Source organism: Delphinapterus leucas, chromosome 19 (genome assembly GCF_059928025.1).
Source record: "Delphinapterus leucas isolate spDelLeu-1000000601 "Yukka" chromosome 19, BTC_Dleu_Yukka2, whole genome shotgun sequence".
In the NCBI taxonomy this organism is placed as follows: domain Eukaryota; kingdom Metazoa; phylum Chordata; class Mammalia; order Artiodactyla; family Monodontidae; genus Delphinapterus; species Delphinapterus leucas.
In genome coordinates, this window is record NC_143147.1 from 27032658 (window position 1) to 27057209 (window position 24552).

The 24552-nt window shown below is 54.2% G+C and overlaps 1 protein-coding gene and 4 pseudogenes across 1 annotated transcript; all 5 read left to right on the forward strand.

The window, feature by feature from the left end:
- Positions 1–617: 617 nt before the first annotated feature.
- Positions 618–6662, forward strand: LOC149744870 (acetylcholine receptor subunit beta-like). Its single transcript, XM_089901776.1, has 6 exons — positions 618–749; positions 1081–1200; positions 1745–1907; positions 4818–5041; positions 6077–6217; positions 6522–6662. The coding sequence occupies exons 1-6, from the start codon at positions 618–620 to the stop codon at positions 6660–6662; spliced, it is 921 nt and encodes a 306-aa protein (XP_089757902.1).
- Positions 6663–7853: 1191 nt separating this feature from the next.
- Positions 7854–9688, forward strand: LOC149744871 (uncharacterized protein SPEM2-like; annotated as a pseudogene).
- Positions 9689–10156: 468 nt separating this feature from the next.
- Positions 10157–13538, forward strand: LOC149744872 (uncharacterized protein SPEM3 pseudogene; annotated as a pseudogene).
- A 1893-nt stretch (positions 13539–15431) lies between these two features.
- Positions 15432–17658, forward strand: LOC111171424 (transmembrane protein 102-like; annotated as a pseudogene).
- A 1495-nt stretch (positions 17659–19153) lies between these two features.
- Positions 19154–23292, forward strand: LOC149744873 (fibroblast growth factor 11-like; annotated as a pseudogene).
- The last annotated feature ends 1260 nt before the right edge of the window (positions 23293–24552 follow it).

Below are 24552 nucleotides of genomic sequence, written 5' to 3' on the forward strand. Positions count from 1 at the left end.
AAACACATTTTTAACTGAAACAGAAGCTTCAGGAAACAATACCTATCTTTAATATGGGAGCTGCATTCCATGCATTTTTCATTCTAAATTATTTTGAACACTGGTTTGGGGCCACTCATTTCATTCCAGCCCTATGAAAAGGGTCGTTAACTACAGTTTGAAAACCACTGTTTTAGACACTAGCATGCAACTCCCTCGTTTTTACAGAAAGACGAAATTGGGGTCCGATGAGAGAGAAGGGGAAATTAGTTGATAGGGTCCCAAAGAGTGCAGGTGGAGTCTTAAACAGAGCCCTGGCCTCCAGAACCACAGACCATGCCTGCGCAGCTCTCCCCTCTTGCATTGCCTTCCCGGGCTTCCTTCGCACATCCCAAGACTCCTTCCAGCCTCCAGCCCCAGACGGCCCCTCAGCCTCTGCTTCCCTAGGAGTGGACTGACTACAGGCTGAGCTGGGACTCTGAGGAGCAAGAGAGCATGGATTCACTCCGCATCACTGCGGAATCCGTGTGGCTACCAGACGTGGTGCTCCTAAACAAGTAAGGATGTTCCCAGAGTCTGGGAGGTGGGGCAGGGCCTCTGGAGGGGCGCGGCCTCCGGAGGGAGGGGCCTGATCCCAGATGAGAAGATTCTTTCCAGGCAGCAACGACGGAAAATTTGACGTTGCTCTGGACATCAACGTCATGGTGTCCTCCGAGGGCTCCGTACGCTGGCAGCCCCTGGGCATCTATCGCAGCAGCTGCAGCATCCAGGTGTCCGGGCCCCGCATGGGAAACTCAAGGCGCTCCTAGAAACCCTCACTCAGATATCCCTCCTTCATAATCCACATGACCCTCACGTCTCTCTTACCCTTCTGATTTTCCATTGAGTTTCATCTTCTCTGTCCACTTTCATTGACTTCCAGTCTGCCTCAGTGACCCCCCCCTCCATTGTCCATGACCTCCCTGCATAACCTTCTTATTCCTCTGTGACTCCACTTCTCTGTGATCTCCCACTGGTGATCCCTGTCTCCCTGTGACCTCCCCAACTCCCCCAGCCCTGACCAGCTCTCTGGCAGCTCTAGTGACTCTCCACTCCATCCAGGTCACCTACTTCCCCTTTGACTGGCAGAACTGCACCATGGTGTTCAGTTTCTATAGCTATGACAGCTCAGAAGTCAGTCTGCAGACCGGCTTGCGTCCCGATGGACAAGAGTGGCAGGAAGTGCCCATTCATTAAGGCACCTTTATTGGTGAGTGGGCTTGGCTCCCATGTCCATGGGCTTTACGATTTCCAGTTTCTGACAGGCTGATAAATACACTCCCTCATTGATTCCCTGTGGGTTCAGCAAGATAGGCATAACTGTCTATATTTTGTGTTTATGGAAATTGAGACTTGCTCAAATTTATTAGAGATGGGTTGTCCAGCCCAGGGACCATAGCTAGCCCCTTATTACATCAGTGCCCACTGCTCTAGGATGTGGCAGAGAAAGCCATATCTGGGAATTCTCTGGCTCTCCAGTGATTAGGACTCCACAGTTTCACTGCTGAGGGCCCGGGTTCAATCCCACGTTGGGGAACTAGGATCCAACAAGCAGCGCCATGATGCAGTGAGGCAAAAAAAAAAAGAAAAGGAAGAAAATAAAGAAAGCCGTATCTGGCACCAACAAAGACAGGTTCCACATCTGTGTCACCTTCTCTTCTCCCCCCACTCCCCCCAAGAGAATGGTCAATGGGAGATTATTCACAAGCCTTCTCCGCTAATCCAGCCTCCAGTGGATCGTAGGGGAGGGGGGGAAAGACAGCGTGAAGAAGTCACCTTGTACCTCATCATTCGCCAGAAGCCTCTCTTTTACCTGATCAATATCATTGCCCCATGCATCCTCATCACTCTTCTGGCCATCTTCGTCTTCTACCTGCCACCAGATGCAGGTAAGAGGGGAAGGGGCCCAGCACTCCTTCTTACCAATAGCTCAGGTTCTTGCTCTTCACCCATAATACAGGGAAAGTTTTCCTGCCAACTCAAGCCTTCATGAACTGTGCTTCAGCAATCTCACCCAGGTTTTCCTTTCAGGAAGAGCCTTTGCCTCTGCATCCAGATTTCCCCTCCAACCTCAAGCTCTACCTCCCCTCTGCTGCTCACTTCTCTGCACCCAGTAACTTCTGAACTCTTCCCTTCAGAATTCTAGGATCTCATCCTTGGAACTGCCACTCCTCTGACCAACAAACTCCCAGGCTCAGCTAACGCTTCCTTTCCCTTTCCCCATTCCTGGCATCCTCCCTCCCCCCCTTGTCAAATGCCGCCTACTAGTCCCTTAACCTCCTATGTCCCTTGGAAATCATAGCCAGCATTTCTCTGGGAGACAGCACAATATGCTAACAGAGTAACCTTGGGCAAATTCCTTAATCTCTTAGTGTCCTGATGTGGAGATTGGACAGTCGTTGTCCCTCCCCCATAGGACTATTTTGAGGATTAACTGAGTTAATAGAACTATGCCTGGTACTCTGTAAGCTTTGTGTAAGTGTAGGTATAGTCTTTTCTAATTTGGAGCACTTGCTATAAGATAATACAAATAATGTGTTACATATATTAACTCAGTTCTAATCTTCACAACTCTGTGAGGTAAGTACTGAATTGTCTGCCCGTTTCACAGAGGCTAAGTGAGTTTAAGTCATTCACCTGACATTACACAGAGAGAGGCAGTGTTGCTGTTCCAACCCTGCTTAGTACTAGTCTGATTCAGAGACTGAAATCCTAAGCTCTCATATTCAAAACATGCTTTCCTGGGCGTTCCCTGGTAGCCTAGTGGTGAGGATTCTGGGCTTTCACTGCTGTGGCCTGAAAAACAAAACAAAACCAAACAAAACAAACAAAAAACACACGCTTTCCTTCTCTCTGTAATCAAGCCCTCTCTCAGCCTAGGGAAGGAGAGTGATGCATCTCTAGAACACACTTCCACATGTAACTTCTCCTTCTTCCTGGAGCAAGGCAAATCTTGGAACCCAATATTACAGGACTAAAGTAGAACAGACCATAATAGTTACTTATTTCAATACCTTCCATGAAGTTTTCAGTGCCTGTTGTATGCCACAGTAATAACCAGTCACCTGGCATATTCTTATATACTTTGGTTCATTTTTAGATCCTTCGATTTGCTATATAGTTCCTGCTACAGGGGTTGGTCCACTCTCATTTGACAATATCTGTTGAACATCGGTAGTGTGCAAGGCGCTGGGAATACGCCACTGAATAAAACAGACAAAAATCCCTGCTCTCGTGGAGTTTATATTCTAGTGGGGACACACTCAGCAAACATAATAAATAAACCCATTGGATAGTGTATTATTTTTTTTAATTAATTAATTAATTAATTTAGGCTGCATTGGGTCTTTGTTGCTGTGCGGGGGATTTCTCCAGTTGTGGTGAACAGGGGCTACTTTTGTTGAAGTGCACGGGCTTCTCACTGCGGTGGCTCCTCTTGTTGTGGAACACAGAATCTAGGCGCATGGGCTTCAGCAGTTGCGGCACGTGGGCTCAGTAGTTGTGGCTGGCGGGCTCTAGAGCACAGGCTCAGTAGTTGTGGTGCACGGACTTAGCTGCTCCGCGGTATGTGGGATCTTCCCAGCTTCGGCTCGAACCCAGGTGCCCTGCATTGGCAGGCGGATTCCTAACCACTGTGCCACCAGGGAATTCCTAGATAGTATATAAGGAGAGGTCAATCCCTAAGAAGGAAAAGTGGGAAAAGTGTTTGTGGAGGATGAGAATGGGGCTAGGGGTTGCAATTTATTTATTGATTTAAACAGTTTTATTGAAAATAGTTGATTAACAATGTTGTGTTTCATTTCTGCTGTACAGCAAAGCGACTCATTTATAGATATATATTTCTTTTCATATGCTTTTCCACTACGGTTTATCACAGGGGTTGCAATATAAAAATAGGATGGTCAGTCAATGCCTCACTAAAAAGGGAATGTTTGATCAATAGTCGAACAAAGACTTGAAGGAAGTGAGAGAATGACCCTGGTAGATATCTGGGGGAAGAAATTAGCAGGAGGAGTTAACAGTGAATGCAAAAATCTCTGAGGTGGGCGTGTGCCTTGCATATTCAAGAAATAGCCAATGAAGAAATAACTGAATGAAGTAAGCAAGAGAGAAAACAGTATGAGATGTAGTCAGAGAACTAATGGGAAGGCCTTGTAGACTTCAGTATGGACTTTTATGCTAAAGGCGATGGGAAGCCACTGGAGTGTTATGATCTGATTTACATTTTAATGGGGTCAATCTGGCTGCTCTGTTGAGAACAGTCAGCAGCGGGGCAAAGGATGAAGCAAAGAGGAGGCCTTTATAATAACTCAGATCTGAGGTAATGGTGGCTTGTGCCAGGATGGTAGTGGTAGATGTGATAAGTCATCAGTTCCAGGATATATTTTGAAGGTAGAGCCAACAGGGTTTGGTATGGATTGGATATGGGATGAGATAGAGGAGAGCTGAGAATGACTCAAAGGGATTTGGCCGGAGCCACAGGAAAGATCGAGTTGTCATTTGTGAACTGAGGAAGACTACGGCGAGAGTCGGTGGTGAGGGAATTAAGTTTTGGACATGTGAATTTCGAGATGTCTAGTGGACACCCAAATGGAGAGGTTAAGTAGGCAGGTGGATACAAGTGTGGAAGTTAGGGGAATCAGTCCAGGTTGGAGGTATAAATGTAGGAGTTATTTGCATGCAGTTGGCCCTTCCAAAAGCCTGTTCTTGAGTGGGCTAGAAACACGGTCACTGATTATGCCAGGGAGATTGCTTTCTGGCAAAGCCTAATCCTTCCGCCTTCCCCTCTGTCCCCCAAGGAGAGAAGATGGGGCTCTCGACCTTTGCCCTGCTGACCCTTCCTGTGTTCCTGCTGCTGCCGGCAGACAAGGTGCCTGAGACCTCCCTGTCTGTCCCCATGATTATCAAATACCTCATGTTTACCATGGTCCTCATCACCTTCTCAGTCATCCTTAGCGTCGTAGACCTCAACCTGCACCATCGCTCACCCCACACCCAACAAATGCCCCTTTGGGTCCATCAGGTAAGAAGATCTCCTCTCCAACCTGTGTTAACTCTCAATCCTAGTATTTGGCTTTTTGTCCAGGTATCGCTCCTCCCTCCCACCAACCTCAACCTTCCCTTTCACAGACCTGAGTGAGAACTACAACTGCCAGTAGAGTGTCAAAGTGCCAAGGTCTTTGGGTGTTGAAATGTTGCCCAATTAATTTTATCCTCCCATCATTGACGTTGCGTAGATCCCAGACTCTCTTCCTCAATACTGCCCATCGTGGGTCCCAGGGGAGCGTTCTAAGGGTTAGGTACTATCAGGGTGGAAGCCCTCAGAACTTTTCTTTCCAGTCAGGATGCCTCCTAACCCACTTAAGAACTCTTGGGCTGTGTAGTTGCATTTCATCTGTGGGACACATGCACGCATGCGCAGGAATGGGCACGTGCCGTGGGGGTGGTTGGCGGCTTCCCTTCTGGTCTGAGAGCATAAGAGCCCCCTCCAATACGCCTCTTCTTCTACTCTGCAGATCTTATCCACAAACTCCCTCCGTATCTGGGTCTGAAGAGACCCAATCCTGAGAGAGACCAGAAACCGGAGCCACCTTCTATACCTCTCAGGGATTCTCCAGGAAGTGGCTGGGGTCGAGGAACAGGTGTATATTTCATCCGCAAGCCACCAAATGATTTTCTCTTCCCCAAACCCAACAGGTAGTATCTACTCCCCATCGCCCACGTAGAAGGGAGAGGGAGAACTACAGTTCCCAGGAGACTGTGCGGAGGCAGGTGTCCTAAGCTCCCGGAGGATGTCGTGGTTGAGCATCATGGGACTTGTACTATCCCTTCTGTTGCCCACTTTGCAAGGAGGTGGGAACTAAAGCATAAGGGAATAGGAGGAATTGCTGAAGGCTAGAGAGGTCGCCGCTCTCGGAGAGAACCTGAAGGGCACTCTCGCGTTTTGAAACCTGGATGGGCGTTCGAGGAGGGAGTTGGGGCGGGGCCTAGTGCACCGGCTCAGGCCGTCTTTGTGCCCTGGTCTTGGCCACACAGACTCGCCTCTTCTAGGTTGCAGCCTGAACTGCCTGCCCCGGACCTGTGGCGATTTACCGATGGTCCACACCGGGCTGTGGGCCTGCCTCCCGAGCTACGGGAGGTCGTTTCCTCAGTCAGCTACATCGCTCAACAGCTGCAGGAACAGGAGGACCACGACGCAGTGAGTCCAAAGAGGGTGGGCCAAGGCAAGGCCTGGGTGGCCTTGGCTCCACCCACAAACGTAGGCTCCGCCCCCAGCACTGGATTTGTTTTCTGATTGGAAGTTTGCCTCACTTGGTCCCACCCCCTGGTTTCCCACTTGTTCTTTACTCACCTCCGTCACCCGCAGTTTCGCTCTCTGCTATTCTGTGGGCCCGCCCTTGTCTCAAAGCCGGGGTAGGAGCACCTGGGTGCCTTACAGGGCTTTGGGGCCACCTGCGCTGGGAGCCTGGAGCTCAGGAACAGTTTCCTCTTCCTACCCCCAGCTGAAGGAGGACTGGCAGTTTGTGGCCATGGTGGTGGACCGCCTCTTCCTGTGGACCTTCATCATCTTCACGAGCGTCGGGACCCTCGTCATCTTTCAGGACGCCACGTACCACTTGCCCCCTCCCGACCCCTTTCCTTGAGGACGAGAGGGCCGAGACCGAGGTCCTCGGCCAGTTGAATTGAGAGTTTGGTAGGACTCTCAAGTCCTATCCCTTTCTGCATCTTAATTCCTTCACTAGGAGTCCAATCCTCTCATCATTTCGTATCTAGGGAGGAAGCCCAAGTGGGACTGGGCAGACGGGGGCCTTGGGCCCACCTGAAATGCACTATCCGCTTATTTACTCTTTGGCTTCTTGAAGAAGCTCCACTGGATATTCACATCTAGGTTGGCAATGAATGGAACAAAGAACAAGAACTAGATTGTAAGCCTTCTGAGGGCAGGAACTATGTCTGTTCACTGTAATAGCCTCAGCACCTAGCAGAGATCCTAACCTATACAGCCGGTACCTCTGGTTGAATGAACAGGGACTTGTTTTTTTCTGTAAGGAAATACACTAAGTAACAGTGTTTATGTTTGCATGTTGGGACCAGTGGTCGTTTTTTCTTTGTTTTCACCTTTCTGTAGTTTATTGTATTTTGTAATATGTAATATCTTTAGGATAAAAAAAGGTTATTTCTAAAAGGATGCATTTGTAATGAGGCTAAAAAAGCACACTGTAAAAACCTCAAGTTCCAGCTTTGGTGCTCAAACATTGGACAAGATACTAAACTGCCCTGTGCCTCAGTTTCCCCACCTGTAAAATACAGCTAATAATAGTATCTGCTCCTTAGTGTGAGGATCATATGAGAAGATGAGAACAGAAGCATTATACAGTATACATTAGAGGTTACAAGCTGGTGTATTTTGTTTGGCCCATGTTGTTGTCCAGCAGAATTTAAAGTTTGAATTGGTTTGCTACTTCTGAAATGTGGATATTTCACAGAGAAATTTGGCTTTCTGGCTTCTCTTGAAACTTTTTAAGAAGTACAGGCTAGTTCGAAGAATCCCAACAGGCTACATAAGCTGCCATAATGTCTCGAACAATGAAATGGAGGAAATCCTTTATGCATGATTCAGTCCCTATGAAGACTGTCTCTCATCTGTAGCAACCATGCTTGCAAATCAAGTTAAGCAAGGCCCCATGGAGACAGAAGGACAGACTGAACTCTGGGAACTAGGCTCCATGTAACGGGAGCCGAGGGCAGAGATGGCCACATAAAGGGCCAGCTGAGTGTATGAAAGATTGGCCACCACGGCATTGTGACTCCCTGCAACGTGTCTCATTATGACCATGCTCCCTCACCTGTTGGTGGGTGTCCGCATGTCCTGGCATGAGTGCACTGTGGGTCAGGGCCGGTGGTGGGGTGTGGCGGCCCATGGCCCAGGTGGCCCTAGGACCCCCCCCCCCACCATGGAGAACCGCTCTGGTATGACAACCTGGGGTGCTGCCATCAATACCAAGAAAGTACCCAGAATGCGGAGGACTTCCTACTCCTGCTGCTGGGCCTTGTCGTTCTTGTCAGCATTGGGATCAGCATGGCAACTACGGTCAGTGATGGTTGGGGACCACCAGAAGGGGTGAAGAGGGCTGAGGGTGGGAACCAGCTGCAGCCTGCACCTCCATCTGCAGGAACGGTCTTGGCTGGGACGGGAGGTGAGGGTAGAGAGCCTGGCCCTCATTTTCACCCACCCCACCCCACCCCACCCCAGGTATGGCATGGGCTCCAGAATGCCTTAGAGAAGACCATCTATTGGATTAATCAGAAAAGTAAGTACGGAAGACAGGTGGGGGCACCACACCCCCGCTACTCCCAGGGCCCTAGAAACCCAGGCCCCCAAGTTCCCAACCCTGAACTCTTCAGACAGTTGCCCTGCCCTCACAGACTCTTGCCTCCGCCAGATGAAAACTCACAGGCTTGTGAAAGTTCCCCCAAACATCCTCCAGCGAAGGCCCAAGACGTCGACATCCACTGCACACTGGACCCTGTGGAAGTGAAGATGGCCCAGCCCACTTGCTACTCCCTGTCCTCCTAGCATCATCTCCGCAACCTTAGCCGCAGCTGCAGCCGCCACCCCTGCAGACACCAGTGGAGGCCGAAGAACTGCAGACAATTCCCCTACAGCTGCTCAGGCTTCCGTAGGCCACATCGCAGCCACGGGATGTCACAGCTGCGACCGATGCCCTCCTTTGATCGGGAGGACCCGGACTTCTACCTGGAGGAGGAGGAGGATCTTTCCTTCCCACAACACAAGTACCCGTGGGGGTGCTGGAGAGGGCTCTACCTGCATATGGGCCTGCCTTCCAACGTGGGCCTCTGGGGCTGTGAGGGTGGGATCCTGGCCAGCCTGCCACTACCCTGTCTCTACCAGTTGCCCGAGCTGCACCGTATGGCCAAGCGTGTGGAGGCCAAGTCCGAGCTAAGGCTTCAGTCCTTCGGGGCCCCCTGCTCACCAACCCATATCTGGGGCAATGTGGAGGCTGACCAGTGGACCTCGTCTCCACCACCTCCCCGACGGCTGCCCCCTAAACCCTCGTGGGTCCCAGGGGGGCACAGCACTTACCCCTCAAGTGGTCAGCTCCCGTATGACTCCTGGGATCAGCGGCGGGCTGGTCTGGAGGGCTCTGTGACTCCATCCGTTCTGGTGCCTCGGGGCTCCCCACCGGCCCATGGACGGAGCCTCCACAGCTGTGCTCACAGCCAACCCAACCGCAGGCTGCACCTCTCCACGGGACCCTTGACCTGCTCCCGGGATACCCACGAGTTGCGGCGCTGGGCGGCCAAATGGGCCGAGATTCTGCCCGTGTGGCGCCCTCTGGCCGCCTCCTCCTCCCTCAAGGTGCTGGCTGAGGCCTCCTACCAGCGGGCCCCAGCTCCCAGCTCAGCGCTGTTCCTCCGCCCCTCCCAGCCCCTGCCTGACGTCCAGGCTACCGAGCACCCTCCACCCCCACCCACCTTCATGCCACTCAGGAGGAACCCGCGAGGCATTGACAGCTACCAGGTGCATGACAGCCTGGAGCTGAAGCGGCAAGTGCAGGAGAGCCAAGCGCGGGACAACTCGCTGTTACCTTCCACCTCGGCCTCGAGGCCCTCACTTCATGGGTGCCAGACTGGGCAAATGAACTGACCAGTAGCAAATGGGGCCGGGGGCGGGAGCGGGGGCGGCAGGGCATGGAGAGAGGAATAAGGAGTGCCAGAGTCCAGGAAACACTGGTGGTCTGTGGCTTGGAAGCACCACTCCTTCTACCTGCCTGGGTCCCTGCCCTTGGCTTCCTGCCATAAGAAGCCAGTGTCCCCTTCTTGGCCTGAGGGTCCCCTTGGTTTAGTGGCCACAATCCTGCCAGCAGGCCCCTCTTGGTCCTATACCATGCACTAAGTAGGTCTGCAGCTGCAGGCTCCAAACCACTGGTCTCTGGGCACCTCCTCTGTGTCTCAGCTGTCCCTGTATACAAAGAGCCTCGTACAAGAAGCTGCTTCCAAACTGGGGGGTTCCACATCTGGGCAGGTCCAGCTCCACGCCAAGTGAAGAGCATGAAGAAGCCTGAGGCTCTGGACTCCAGCCAGGCCTTGCACAGGGCTCTGAGGCCAAGGTCTTCCTAGTCTCAGGAGGGGCCATAGATGGAATGTGTCATTTGAACAAGTGAGTCAGCGGGTGGTGAACGAATGATTGACTGCTCGAGGGCAGGTGTGCCGGCCTACAGGCCCTGTTTGACTGTCCAGCCTGAGCTTACCTCACCCAGGTTACCAGGGAATGCCACTCTGGTTACCAGGGAGTCACCCTCCCTCACTGTGACCTCACTACATGCCCCATTATGACCCAGCCTCTCTCCCAGTTAAAAGTGGAGGGCAGGGGCCCCAGGCAGTCCTGGGAGCCCTGGCCATGGGTGAGCGAACCTACTATGGAGCCAAGCCGTTCCCTGGCCCCATCCCCAGGAAATGCCAGGAGCAAGAAGACTCAGTTCTTCTGCTCCTGGTCAGCTTGATCTTCCTCATCGCGGGGATCCACGTGGTGACTATGGTAAGGGCAGGATCTGGGCATCGGGGTTGGGGGAGCCCTGGGGCCTTGAAGGGGCTGAGGTGGGAGGGCTGCTGGGGTGTGGCCGCACAAGGGTTGGATTTCTGGGCTCACCCTGCTCCCTGCCTCCACCCTCCCCTTCTTTCCTCAGCTCTGGAGGCATCTGAAGAGATTCTTGCGGGCACTTTTCAATCATCTTTTCCCCAAAGGTGAGTGGGCGCCAGCGTGAGCTCAGGGGATGTGGGCCTGTCCCCTTTCTTCTATCCCTGCCTTGATTCTCAGCCCCTCAGGAACCCAGGACCTGACCCATCTCGCCTTTCCCCACAGACGAGCAAGCCAGCGGTGTAGGCAGCCATCGCATGCGCAGGCGCTGCTCCGTGGATCCCAAGAACCTGTGCTCAAGGGTTTCTTCCCGCTCCCGCCATCGCCCACGCTTCCTGCTCGGGCACACAAACCACCTTGACTCCTGGAAAGCAGACAAAAAAGATGAGAAGGCTTCTAAGTGCTGCTGGATGCCGCCTCAGTGTGGACGGGCTGGGGCTTCCACGGAGGCTCCACGGAGACTGTGGAAGGAGCGGGTAGTGGGAACTGGGAAGGCCCCTCCTGTCACAGCCTTAAAGTCCCAAGCCAACTTTTACTCCAGGTAAGAGACATCTTCCAAGCTCCGTAGGATGAGCAAGGTGGACGTGGTTCCACTCCACCTGCCCCAAGAGAGCAAGACTAAGACCCCACCCTGTGACACAGCTCAGGCCCCAGCCCGGGCCCAGACCCGCCACCCAATTCAGGCCACTGCGCATGCACCTGCTAAGGCGCAGACCTTCTCCTCAGCCCTCCCCACTGAGCACCCCCACCCCGTCAGAGACCTGTTCCCGAGACCACGCCCATGAGCACACTTCCGCCTGGGCCCAGGCCTTCTCCCTAGTGCACCCCACTGGGAACACTCCTGCCAAAGCCCACACCTTCTTCTCCACCTACCAGTCTGAGTACGCCCCAACTCAGTCCCAGATTTGCTCCACGTTCCACCCCCCTGCACACACCAGCCCGCAGGCCCAGACCCCCTCCCCAGCCCTCAGCCCTGAGCACAGCCCTGCCCAGGTCCATGGCCCTGAGCATACCTCAGCCCATACACCAGCCCGGGCCCAAGCCCAGGCCCCCACACGTGCCTCAGCCCAGTCCCTGGGCCACACTTCTGTCTGCACCCTGACCCATGCTCATCTGACCTATACCCATGCCAGCACTCTGGGCCCTCCCCCACCTTCTGCCCATGCTACTACTCCTGCCCTAGCCCCTACACCGGCCCCTGTCCCGATCTCTGCCACAACCTCTCTCCCAGCGCTGGTCATGTCCCTGAGGACCACTCCAGTCCCTTCCACCCCCCGTACCCATATCCTAGATACTATTCTCTCTACCATGTCTGCCTTCAGCCAAGGCCTCTCCTCCGGCCGTGTGGTCTGCGATGCCCGCAGGGTAAAGCAGAAGTGATTCCATGTGTGTCCCCCTCAGAACTCTGGGTATTCCAGAAAGGACTTGGGTACCCTCTCCAGGCCCCAAGAGGGGCATGGTCTGGTGAGCTCTGGTACAGCTGAACAAACACTCAAGCAATGTAGTGGGGACAGTGCTAAGCCCTCCACAGCATCCATACTGGGTTACCTGGAGTTGGGGAATATGGAATGGAAGATCTCAAATGATGCCAAAGACAAATTTGTACAGTCCAAGACCTTCCCTTACTGCAGCTTCCTTCCTTGCAGATCTGAGAAGAGAAACACGGACCCCCAGACTCCAGTCTACCCCAGATTCCCGTACTCCAAGGATGCTGTACCTTCTCAACCTTGCTTCCATTCTCCAAACAGTGCCCAGAACTCACCATGCAACATGCCTCCACCATGCACTCTTTATCTACCGCTTGTTTCTCCCAGATCCTGGGTCCTTCATCAACACAGCAACCACCAGAAGCCCTCCACCTTAATACAACCCCCCACCTTTCCCCCAACCTCCAAGTCTTCTCAGTCCGTGCTCTCTTCCCAGGGTCCCATCCCTCTCCAGTTATCCACTACTTCCCATATCCCAAGCCAGGCCCAACCCCCTGAACTTCATGAGAGTCTAGGCCTCAACCAAGGCTCTGTCCTCCCAAGGACCCCAGGCCCTTCCAAAGTCTGCAGCGTTTCCAGAAACCCAGGCCTTACCACAAACCCAGGCATCCACAACAGTCCAGGCCTTATCCAAGACCCAGGCCTCCCCAAGAACACAGGCCTTGCTCAAGATCCAGGCCGCCACAAGCATCCTGGCTCCCATAAGGGTCCAGCCCTTACTCAATACTCTGGCTTATCCCAGAGATCAGGCCTCCATAACAACTCATGCCTTATCCCAAATCCTGGCCTCCACAAGGATGCAGGGCAGCACATATCATGGTCTTCTATTCCACCCAGTCAGAACTCCTGCCCTCCCAAGGCTCAGGTGGCCTTCAACGACCTGCTAACCTTCTCAGAGGTACCTGTGCTGATTGTGCTGCAATCACCCTCCTGGCGAGTAGGCAGCCAAGAACGGGTGTACCACCCCATGGATACAGTTCCTCCAGCCTGCCAGAGTTATCGCCAGATGTCTATGCCTCCCAAAACCAGCTGGAAGCCCTACTGTCCTGGGTCAGGCACCCGACTCGGGCATGTAGTCTTTGACGCTCGCCAGAGACAGTTCAGAGCAGGCAGGGACAAGTGAGAAGCTCTGTCTCCCAGGCGCCTTCACCGAGAGACATCCAACAACTCACCGGAGACCATCAAGGAGTGGGGATATCAGTGTGTGATGAGCAACTTAGCAAAAGAGGGGACAGATATGCATGAGGAATAAAGAGACAAGAGAAGTGTTCTGTGGTTGTTTGAGGACATCCACCCCAGCCCCATCCCACAGGGCCTGATGAGGACCTAAGCTATCCCTGCTTTCCCTCCATCTCTGTCTAGATGAATCTGTCATCCCCAAGGCCCTAGAGCTTCATTGTCAATTACAGTAGCCACTAGGCAAATGCCTATAGAATGTAAATTAGTTAAAATTAAGGAAAATTAATTCTGTTAAATATTAAGTTAAAAATTCTCTTCCTCAGGGAACGGAATTTCCCTGGCATCCAATTCTGCTCCCTGGCGGTCCAGGTGTTGGGACCTGGTGCTTTCACTGCTGTGGCTGGGGTTCCATCTCTTGTCAGGGAACTCAGACCCCGCAAGCTTCATGGTTTGGCCAAAAAAATAAAATTCTCTTCCTCAGTGCCATGACCTTTTAAGTGCTCAGTAGGCACATGGAGCCAGCGGCTACTCTATTGGATGGCACAGGTTTAGAACATTTCCATCATCATGGAAAATGCTATTGGAGAGCAGCGCTTTAGAGTTTAGAGCAATTTTCCTTTCCCTGTCACCCACCTCCAGCATCTTAAAGCTCCCCCAGAGCCCAGAGAACTTAGCTCTTTTTAGGGTGGCTCAGAAGCCACCCTCTGGGGCGGAGGTAAGATGTGGGGGTGGACAGCCAATGCCTGATTTCCCCAGACTGTGAGAAAGAGCCCAGGCTTCAGTTTTCCTCATCTGGTCTCTTGGGTCACGACCAGATGTATGGAAACTTGCCTCCCTCGTTCTGGGTTGTGTTTAGGGCCCTTGGTTACTGACCGAGAAGACCTCTCTTTGTCAGTGACTAGGAAAACTTGTGTTTTAGGCTGCCCAACTTGAGCCCTGGATTGTGAGGGTCCCCTCCTTCATAGGCCTCTAAATTTTTCAAGGTGTCTCCACTTAATTTTCTTGCCCATGGACTTAGGCCTAGTTCACTGTGGTGACAGACCCCTGGGAAAAAGGCATGTAAGAATTCCTGGTCCAGCATGCATTGTTCTAATCTCTGAGCGTGTCTCTGGTGTCCTATCTTTCTGTCCTATCATTCTGGCTCCTAGTTTTATCCTGGACGTAAGCTGTGTCCATGAGAGCACTGGTCGCTGAAAGCCATTTCCTTCCCCTGATAAGTTTTCATTGCCCTGCCCTAGCCCAGCTGGTGTTTCTTCTGGACTTGATTTTCAGTCCTGATAACTCTTCTGTATACATACACAAGCTGTGAGATTCCAAAGTGTTTTCCCTGCCACCACTTGTGTGTCTGAGGTCGGCAACACTAACATGTCCCTTCCCTGAGTCAGATGTCCAGCCCTGGGTCACTACATGCACACTGTTGGTGTGTTCTTGTCTAACGTTACCACCACCGATTCCAAGGAGATATGTCCCAGCTGGAGAGCCCATTTCCAACAGCTCTCTGGCTGAGCTCTGACCTTGGACAAGTCATGTGCAACCTTTCTAGGCTTGCGGTCTCATCTCTAAAGTGAAGTTACAATTGCATGCAAGAACCATTCTAGATTTAAATGACCAGGGCTCCTCTACTCCCAAGTGAGATATAGAGTCCCTTATTTCTCCGCATGCCCTAGAGTATGTCCCTCATTATGGTTTGCTATTCAGATCCATCCTATTAGGCCTGTGTTCTAACCCCAAGGAGTGTTCGTGCGGTTCACCTGGCCTTGTAAAGACACAGAATAGTTTATCATAAAGACACAGAAAAGCCTATCTCCATAGAAACTACAACTTCCATCAGGCACTACTTCAATGGAACAGGGAAGGATGTGGGGGCGTGGCCCAACGCCCTGGTAGCTTTGAAGACAAACTACAACTCCCAGGATAGCCGCGAGGTCTCTGCAGAGCGAAAGGAGTGACTGAACTCTGACTGGAGGCCGGGCTGCTCCAGAACCACCCAGACAGTCTCCAGAAAGTGGCGTGGTTATAATTTAGGGGTGTGGCCTTACAGGCAGCAGGAAATAGTTACCTGTTCAATCTTCCTATCCATTCTCTTCCCAGCCATTGTAGCTAACCTAAGAAGGAAGTTGCAAACCACTAGCCTCTTCTGAAAAGAGGTAAGGGGGACGTAGACAAGGTGCAGCAAAGGAGGTTACTGCATTCGTTAGGAGGGCCCAAACAGTTACTTTCTACCTGCTGAGTCAGGTGAACCGTTCCATGGGAGTGGGGACTAGCATATGAGAAAAGGGCAAGGACGGAGGAGGTATTTATTTGTTCTCTTTCAAGACTAAATTTAGGGCCCTTCATCTGCAGACCCATTGGCGGACTGTGTCTTGGGAACCCTCTTGGCCTCTGGAAGAGAAAAGAACTGGGGTCAGTTTTCTGCAGCAAAAGGTACGGCCTGTCTTGGCTTCCTCCCGTCTGTGTATTTCCTAGCCCCCAATCGACAGAGCCATATGGCTTCTGCAGTCTGGGGTAGTGCTCCCTGGTGGGGCCCACCGCCCCCAGCCCCAGCCCGGCCGCTCACGGACATCGACTTCTGCTCTGGGGCACAGCTGCAGGAACTAACCCAGCTGATCCAGGAGCTGGGTGTGCAGGCAAGCTGGAGTGAAGGCCCCAAGCCAGAACCAAATCTCTTCCAGGCCAAGGACTTTGTTTTCCCTTTGCGTGGTAAGTCACCCTCCCAAACTTCGGGAACTTGCAGCGCTCAGCTCTGTCTCACCACGCCCCAGCTCTGGATCACGACTTTACGATCCCTTAACTTTCCTTAGGTCTCATTCACCACCGGGACCCTTGCTTTCCTCCTCATGCAGAGCTGCTGCTGCTTCGTTGTGGGCTTCGCGAGAGTTCCCTGGATCTGGGGCCTCCGCCTCTAGGTCCCTAGGCTCGGGGACTTCACTACGAGGCCGGCTTCATACACCTGGTGCCCGTGCTTTGCCTAGATGGCACTGGGAAGGAGCTGCAACCAGACGTGGGATCCTGTTACACATGGCTCTTCCTCCCAGAGCAGCTACGTGGAACCTTGGTCGGGGAGGCATGGCAGGACTGCCTAGGACCCACAGTCCCAGGAAGAGGTGATTCGATCTACCCAGCCCGAAGCAAAGAATCTCCCAAGGATCCGCAAATCTCCATGGACCACCTACACCTCACTGAGCCTGAAGCACACGAGTCTTTGGAAAACTCACCTAGTAATGTTTCAGTGCCAGAGTTGCCTCAACAAGACGTAACCGATGTTGACTTTCCCTCACCACTGAAAAAAACGAATGTGGACGTCACCAAAGCAACAGACGTTAGCCCAGTGCCAGAGCCCTTGGAGGCTCTGCAGGCATGGCCCATATTGAGCCTCGCCCAGGTCGGGGTCTGGTTCTTTGTTTTGTTGGCTGCGGTTGCTGAGTCCCCGTTTCCGGTTCAGGGTGCCCCGCGCATGCTCCACGCAGCCCGCTACGCGGGTGTCACCACCATCCTCCTGGCTACGCCTGGGCCCCCGCGACGCCTCCTGCTTTTCAACTTGATCCCCGTGGTGTCCATGGCCGGCTGGCCCCAGGGGGCTCAGAGCCACTCGTGGGCTGGCCCACTGGCCTCAGAGTCGTCTTCCTTCTACCTGGTGCCCGGCGGCGGCGGGAGGGGCACAGAGCAGCCAGATGCCTCCAGTTGGCAGCTCTGCTTCGCCCGCCAAGAGCTGGCGCTCAAGACTCGCATACCCATTCCCCTGTTGCAAGCGCACGCGGCGGGCCAGGCGCTGCTGCGCCCTCTGGTGGCCAGGACTAGGGTCGCGGCGCCCTACCTCCTGTGGACGTTGCTCTACTGGGCCTGTGAGCGGCTGCCCGTGCTCTATCTTGCGCGAGCCTAGAATGCGGGCGCCTGCTGCCTAGGGCTACTGGATGAGCTGGGCCAGGTGCTCAAGGCCGGGGCGCTGCCCCACTATTTTCTGGGTGGCCAGAAGTTCCGTGTGGGGGAGGGCGCAGCTTCGCTGCTCAGGCCGTTGGCGCTTCCTTGCAGGGACCCTGCCTGCACCCTGCACCCCTCTGTGCAAGAGGCCAATGCTGCATGAAAAGGGGGTGGATTAGACGGCGTGGGAGGCGGGGCCCGTTAAAGATGCTGTTCCTACTAACCTGGAAGGTGCTTCTGTTGGCCAGCGGGATGTGGAGGGGACTGCTTTCCCCTCACCTGGGAGACAGGCTGAGCGCTTTGGGCCCAAAGAGCCCGTTCTAGAAGGACTCCTCGCCGGTTCCTCCGCTTCTTCCTACCCTCTTCCCACCACATCCCTGGCACAGATCGTTCCATTCTGGCCTCTCCACTTTCCAAATCTGTGGCCAGCACCCCTCCCACTCCGGTGCAGCCTCTGGCATCCATCCCCCTCCACTTTTTATGGTCTTTTCTCTTAGGAGTCAATCGGGATGGGGGTAATATATTTGCTGAAAAAACGTGTAAAGTAGAAAGGTATGGAGACCAGGGACTGACGAACTTGTCTCACAAAAGGCAGAGACATTAAGGAGGACGGATTTCACCCCAGGATAGACCTCACCACCACTGCTATCTCTTCAGTTATTCCCGCCACCTTCCTCATCCAGTTCTGTCCTCCATCCTGGGCAGTAGTGTCCCTTTCTCCATTCTCGGGGTATCTGCCATTCCATCTATCTAAGCCCAACCTCTCCCACCATCCAGAGTTCCATTCAGCGGAGTTTCCTCCTTGTCCCTCCTCCTCTGAATCCGGAGACATGCGAGATATGCGGCTTTGCCTGGGCTCCTCCTGTCTCTAAGACCGTCTCCATTCCCTGCCTCCAAGGAACCCCGGGGTTCTGCTGGCACAGCCTCACCTCCCCTTCTTTCCTGGCTTCTCCGCCCCCTGCCCCGCCCCCAGACCGGCTCTCCGAGGACGGGGGAGAGGCTATCACCGCCACCGCCTCAGCTTCCCACAGCCCCTACCTCTGCCGCCGCTGCCGTCACTGGGTTTGGTCCAGCCGCCAGGCCCAGTGCTCACTTCGCCAGAAGACGGCGCTCTGCAGAGGCACCCTCACTCCTTCCTGGGTTCTGGGACACCTAGCCAGGCGTGGGGGGAAGCTCCGCTTGCGGGCTACAGGGAGAGAGGAACCTGGAACCGGAGCCAGCGCCAGCCGTGCCCGGATCGACAAGACCAGACAGGTTGAGGGGCATCGGGGAAGGAACAGGGGGCGCTATAGGCAGTCCTGGGGAGGACAAGGAAACCCTGTCACAGAAAGCTCTGATGCGCTCTGACTTATAGTGGGTCTGTTCACATTTGGGGACCTGTGACAACGTGGGTGCGCTCCTCTCTCGGGGGGCTTGCTGGATTGGAGGGCATGGGATCTAAACAGCACCAGCTGTCCCCGAGGAAATTAGGGGCTGCCAGAAAAAAAGAAAAAAGCCAAAAACCTATGCTCCTTATTCCGAGGTGACACAGGGCCCTCCAGACAACCACCTGGTGTAACCACTAGGAAGGGCGGATTTGGAGGTGACTTCAAAAGGAGTGGATGGTAACAAGGTGAGGAAAGGGGCTCAGCAGCTGGAATGCTGTGCCACTAGAAATGGCGGTGACTTGGTAAAAAGCGGTATCGTCCAGAGACACGGTCTGGGAACCTCTTCTTGCTGATTGGCGACAGTCTGGATATTTCAAGCCATAGTTTTTGGGGATTTCAGTGAAAAACAGTGGGGGATTCTTCACTTCGAGGGTGGCAAAAGAAAAGACACCAAGGTTCGGCTCTCCCTAGACACTGGCAGCACCCCAGCACGGGTGGGGTGAGCTAATATCCCCAAAGCTAAGGACCCACACCCTTAAAATTACAAGAGTGGCTTTGGCAGTAGTACAGGGCCCTGAAATAGGGTGGAAAGGTGCCTGGGGATATAGGAAACACATCCTGGAATATCTGAGGGTCTTGGCTTTGGGATAGTGTTAGTGGGGGACAGGGACATTGCAGATCAGAGAAGGGGGAGATTTCTGTGGGGAGCAAAGGTCGAGGGTTGAGTCAACTGAGAGGTACATAGGCTGCTGGGTCTGACGAAGCTTCCACGAGGCCCAAGGGTGGGAGCTGGTGCCTGGGATGGGGTCGTCTATGGCTTATCCTCAGGTCCCGTGGGTGAGGCGGCGAGTCGGACCGGAGAGTCAAGAGCATGTGCTGGTGAGCTAGCGGGTTTCTCCTGGGTGGCCCAGCGTGCTCCGGGAGCCTGCCGGTCTTGGGGTGCCTCCCCCTAGGGCACCATGCCGGCACTGGCCAGCAGCCTGATCTGGCAGAAGCGGGAGGTCCAGCAGCCCGGGGACAGCCGGCCCGTGTTGGCGCAGTGGCGCGTGTGTCGCCGCAGCACCAAGTCCCTTTGCCAGAAGCAGCTCCTCATCCTGCTGTCCAAGGTGCGACTGTGCGGGGGGGCGGCCCGCGTGACCGGACCGCTGCCCGTGTGGGTGCCTGGGGAGGGGTTTCCGGGCCGTCGGCCTCTCCGCCTGGGATGTTGAGGCCAGGGACTCGGAATAGCAGTGTCCGACTGACGGGGACTTCCCGAAAGTGAAAGGAGGTGGGCCTGGACCACAAACTCTTGGCCAGCCGATGCCTCAGTTTCCCTTGTCTCGTGCCCATAACTCCGAGTCTCCTTGCTTTCGAGGACAAGGGGAAGGCTTGAGCGGCTAAGCCTGGTGCCCCGAATCCTGGAAGCTCCCGCTCGCCACGCCCTCCCAACACAGGAGTCTCCACCCCCACCACCCTCTGCCTATGTGCCGTCTCTCACGATTCTTTCAATGCCCAGTGGAGGGGGCTGAGGGATCCAGACGCCTGGGTCACCCCGAGGGTTTCTGCGGCTCCGGTCGCCCCGTCCCTGTCCCGGTTCTCCCACTCCTCCGAGCCTTGGATCCGTTCCTCCTCGTCGAGCTTGCCTGGCTCGGTACCAATCTCCCCAGCTCTCCCCTGGGTGTCCTTGCAACTACCTCGCCAGTCCTTCCCTCTGTGTGCCCCCCTCCCGTGACCTGCACTTCAAGAAGGGAGCTGTGCAATCCCCCACGACTGACTACACGGCTCAGAAATCGGGCCCCACAGGCTCAGGAGACCCTCTGCCGCGAGGAATTCAGACACACTACACGGCTGGATGCCTGCACGGAAACTGGAGGTCGTACCATCTACGAGGGGGTCCCGGGATCTTGGCCGCAAGAGCCAGGTGAGGAGAGTGGTGAGGGTTAGCCTGTGGTCCCTGTCCAGGTGTGACAGGCGGGAAGTCCCTCTGGCCTCGCTCCCATCCGCTTTCAGCTCCCCTAGGGGGAGACCCCCCACCACCCCATTGGCATCCTCCTACCCCCACTGCCGGCACTCCGCTGTGGTATTGTCAGCAGCCCACCCTTTGAGTGGGACCGAGCCCCCACGTGTGTCAGCCAGCCTCACCAGCTCCCTGGCCCCCTCCCACATTTCCTTGGTTTGGTACTGAATATCCCCCATCCCAGGCGGCTTACCTGGCTGAAGGGGAGAGGCTGAGCCTCAGGGAGGGCTGGCCCCCCGTGAGCCAGCAGACTGACAGACACACAGACAGACAGACAGACAGATGTGTCAGTTTCAGAGAGGCCGGGGCTGGGCCAAGGCGAGGACCGCATGAAGCGAGCTGCAGCTGCAGCAGCAGGTGCTGAATCAGCGTCAGGCCCAGTCCCATCCCCACTCCTGAGGGGGCGCCCCTACCCTGGGGTCACCTTAATGCCCCCCACATTCGCAAACACACTGCCCTTTCAGCAGCTCTGCCTGTCTCCCTTTGTCCTCTGCGTTTCCATGTATCTCTCCCCTTCCTCTTCCTTCTTCTCCCTTCCCCCCATTCTGGTTGAGCTGTAGAGTAGGAATTAAGCATTTAAATAAGTTTCAATCAATTAAACTGAAAGCTGGTTAGAGGAAGCAGAAGGGACCCACACCCCAGCTTCCTCAGGTGTCAAAGAGAGGTGGGAGAGAGCTTGCTTAGAGCCTCAGGGAGTTTGGGCACTGGGACCCTTTTCCTTCCCTCCATCCTCCTTTCTTTTCTCTCCTCTCATCCCGCCAAGTGTAGCAATGTTTCTGGGAAAAGAGATGTCATGTTCCAAGATGAATGTCTCTCTCTCCAGAGCCTCAGCTCAAAGGCATGATCACCAAACAGTTCTGCCGCCAGGGTTTCTACCTCCAGGTGAATCCCGATGGGAGCATCCAGGACACCCCAGACTACACCAGCTCTTTCAGTGAGAGGGGAATCCAGCTGCTGGGTGGGAAGGGGGAGTGCAGGCCTAGGGGATGACAGTCCTATTGTGGCTTCAGGTTCTGTTGTTTTCAGTCTGGCTCTTTGACCCCGCAAAGGAAGAAGTAGAACTGGGACCAGAATTGAGGGGGGGGGTCTAAGATGGGGATTGGAGGCTTGGGATACTGATATCCCTTCTCTCCACCCCCAGCCCACTTCAACCTGATCGCTGTGGAGCTTCGTGTAGTCACCATCCAGAGTGTCAAGCTGGGTCACTACGTGGTCATGAACGCTGAGGGGCTGCTCTACAGCTCGGTGAGACAAGGGGACAGAGTGGCCTGGAGTCAGGGGACTCCCCTAGGTACAGCCTTCCCAGCTACAGATATTTTGCAGCTCATGGATTCCTTTCCCTCCATCTCTTGCCGACACCCTCTCCTCACTGCCTGCTCGAAAGCACCTCCTCTAGCGTCCCTCCAATCCCTTCTCCTCCAGTAGCCTCCTAAATACTCCCAGGCTCTTTGAATGTCCAACTCTTACAACCTTTTTGGACCCCTGTGTCTTCTCCAACCTCCTCTAGACCTCATTATTACTCACTTCCCCAGAGTCATTCAGGATGCTGGGGAAGGATTCAGGAACTCCTCCAAGCAGAAATTCCCTCCAGGTGCCCTGGATGGTGAGAGGTTGGGAGTAGAGCAGAGAGAAGTTATCTTCTTATCCCAGGCCCCCAGAAGTCTAGTTCCCGGCCCTCGGGGGGCCACCAGACTCTTCCTCATGCTCCCTTTCTCCCAGTTCCTGTGTGGACTCAGAAGTTGGCTCTCCCAGTCTCAAACGTATGGATTATATCCTGCCTTGTTCTTCCCAGGGCTCCCTTCTGTTCAGTGATGTGTCTTTTTGTCCTTCTGTCTGTGTGTGCCTTTCTGGGTCTTTGTCTCCTCAGCCTCATTTCACAGCTGACTGTCGCTTTAAGGGGTGCATCTTTAAGAATTCCTCTGTCCTGTACGCCTCTGCTCTCTATCGCCAGCGTCGTTCTGGCCGGGCCTGGTACATGGGCCTGGACAAGGAGGGCCGAGTCATGAAGGGAAATCGAGTCAAGAAGACCAAGGCAGCTGCCCAGTTTTTGCCCAAGCTCCTGGAGGGTGAGTATGGACCCCCAGGGAAGAAGTGGACCACATGGGACGGTATTGACCTTGACATGGACATTTAGGGACACACAGCTAAGGGCCTATAAGTGTTGTAAGAGGACACATGCTATGACAGGTCAAGCCAGGAAGGCTTTGGCCTTTGGAGGTTTGGGAAGCTCTCCTTCTGTGGGTTCCCAGAGGAGGAGTGTAGGGGAAGGGAGCCCTTTCAGAGCTCTCTTGGTGCCTAACTCTCCTTCCTGCTCCTCTCTCTCCCCTTCACAGTGGCTGTGTACTGGGAGCCTTCTCTCCACAGTGTCCCTGAGACCTCCCCTTCCAGTCAACCTGCCCCCTGCCATGTAGTCCCCGGACTGGAGGCTCCCTGCCCTCATCACCACCAGAGCCTCTCTCCCAGCCCTGTTTCTGGCCCTGCTGTCACCCCTGCTGCCACACTCCTGTCCTTAGCAGCCACGTCCCTCCAGGTGCTCTACCCTGAGGGAGACTAGGGGCCGGCCATGACTTCCGGGGCTGCTGAGATCCTTAGATCCTTGGGCCCGTGAAAGGGTTCAGAGAGGAGGAAGTCTGACAATGGTCCTGGCTGATCACTTCTTTCCTTCCACACTCACACCCTACAAAGCCTTTTCCCGACATGGCGCCGGTGTTCCAAAACTGCCAAAACCAGGGCGTAAATCTTCCCTACTTCAGGCTCAGCCACGTCCTGGAGTCCTTTGCCCTCTTCATGGCCACCAAGCCATAGACTTATAGGTCCACTGCAGCTCAGGATTAATTTCCTTCTTTCGCTACTCCACCTTTTGCGTTGTTCCTGACAGGTTCTGGAACACCAAACACCCCAGGCAGGGCCATTTCTGCACCCAGGGTCTGTGCTGGAACACAGCTATGCTGCCAGGCTCTGTTCTGGATCCATCAGGCTTCTGTCCTTCACCCAGATGGACCCCTGGTTTCCATCTAGAGAGAGGCTGGATTTGGGCCCTGTCCAGCTGTTGGTCTTGGCCTGAATTGGGCCAGTCTCAAATCACCACACGTTTTAACTTTCTTACCCCAGAGACACCCAGTTCCAGAGCGTGGTGCTCTAGACACATACGGAGCCATACTTCCTTCTGAATCTCAGCTCTAGGACATAGACCCCGACACTCAGCACTTCCCTCTAGGATGGAACTAGAGCCTATATAGGCATGTTATTGGTCTAGAGTAAGAGTTCTAGATCCACGCTCCCACCTTCTCTCATGATACCTCTTAAGCAAGAGCTCTGCTAAGGACCCAGCTCTGATTCACAAAGAACTAAGCTCTTCATGGATCCTCCAGAACTTCTTGTTTTCCCTAGACAATTTTCCAAAAATCTTATTCTTCCTATTGAATGCTAAACTTATATTTTACATGCATTTTCTAGCTCCTGCAACTCAGCTGGGGTCCTTCCAGGGAACAGAGGCTGAGGAATGACAGGGGAGTTTTCTAAGGAATCACTGGCTCATAGAAGGGCAGCTAGGATGGGAAAGTGGGCAGGACCAGGGCATGACTGGAACTGTGCCTGAGTTGGGGGGACATGAACACTTGGCTACCTCAGCAGGAATTCCTTCCAGGTCCCCTTTAAAGCTGAGGTCTTTAGGGTAGTGGGTCTAGAATAAAAAAGACAAATGGGACATAGCTTTGACCCCCCTCAAATGAGGAGACACCAATTCAGCAATAAGTCCCACCCTTCTCCCCTACATGTCAGGCCAAGGAGGGTGAGGGCCTCTTGGTCTCTAGACCTCATACACCCTTCCAGCTTCTAACTGAATAGAACTTGCTTTACCTCAGCTGGGTGTTAGGTACCCAAAAAGACTGTGCTCCCAGGGGACCAGTCTCCACTCCATGCTTTCTC

Excerpts from the sequence above, each read along its gene's own strand:
- LOC149744870 (XM_089901776.1), top strand. The coding sequence starts at position 618 with ATGAGAAGATTCTTTCCAGGCAGCAACGACGGAAAATTTGACGTTGCT. Across the intron at positions 1,201-1,744 it reads ATGGACAAGAGTGGCAGGAA|CCTCCAGTGGATCGTAGGGG; the intron begins GTGCCCATTCAT and ends CCGCTAATCCAG. Across the intron at positions 1,908-4,817 it reads CTACCTGCCACCAGATGCAG|GAGAGAAGATGGGGCTCTCG; the intron begins GTAAGAGGGGAA and ends CTGTCCCCCAAG.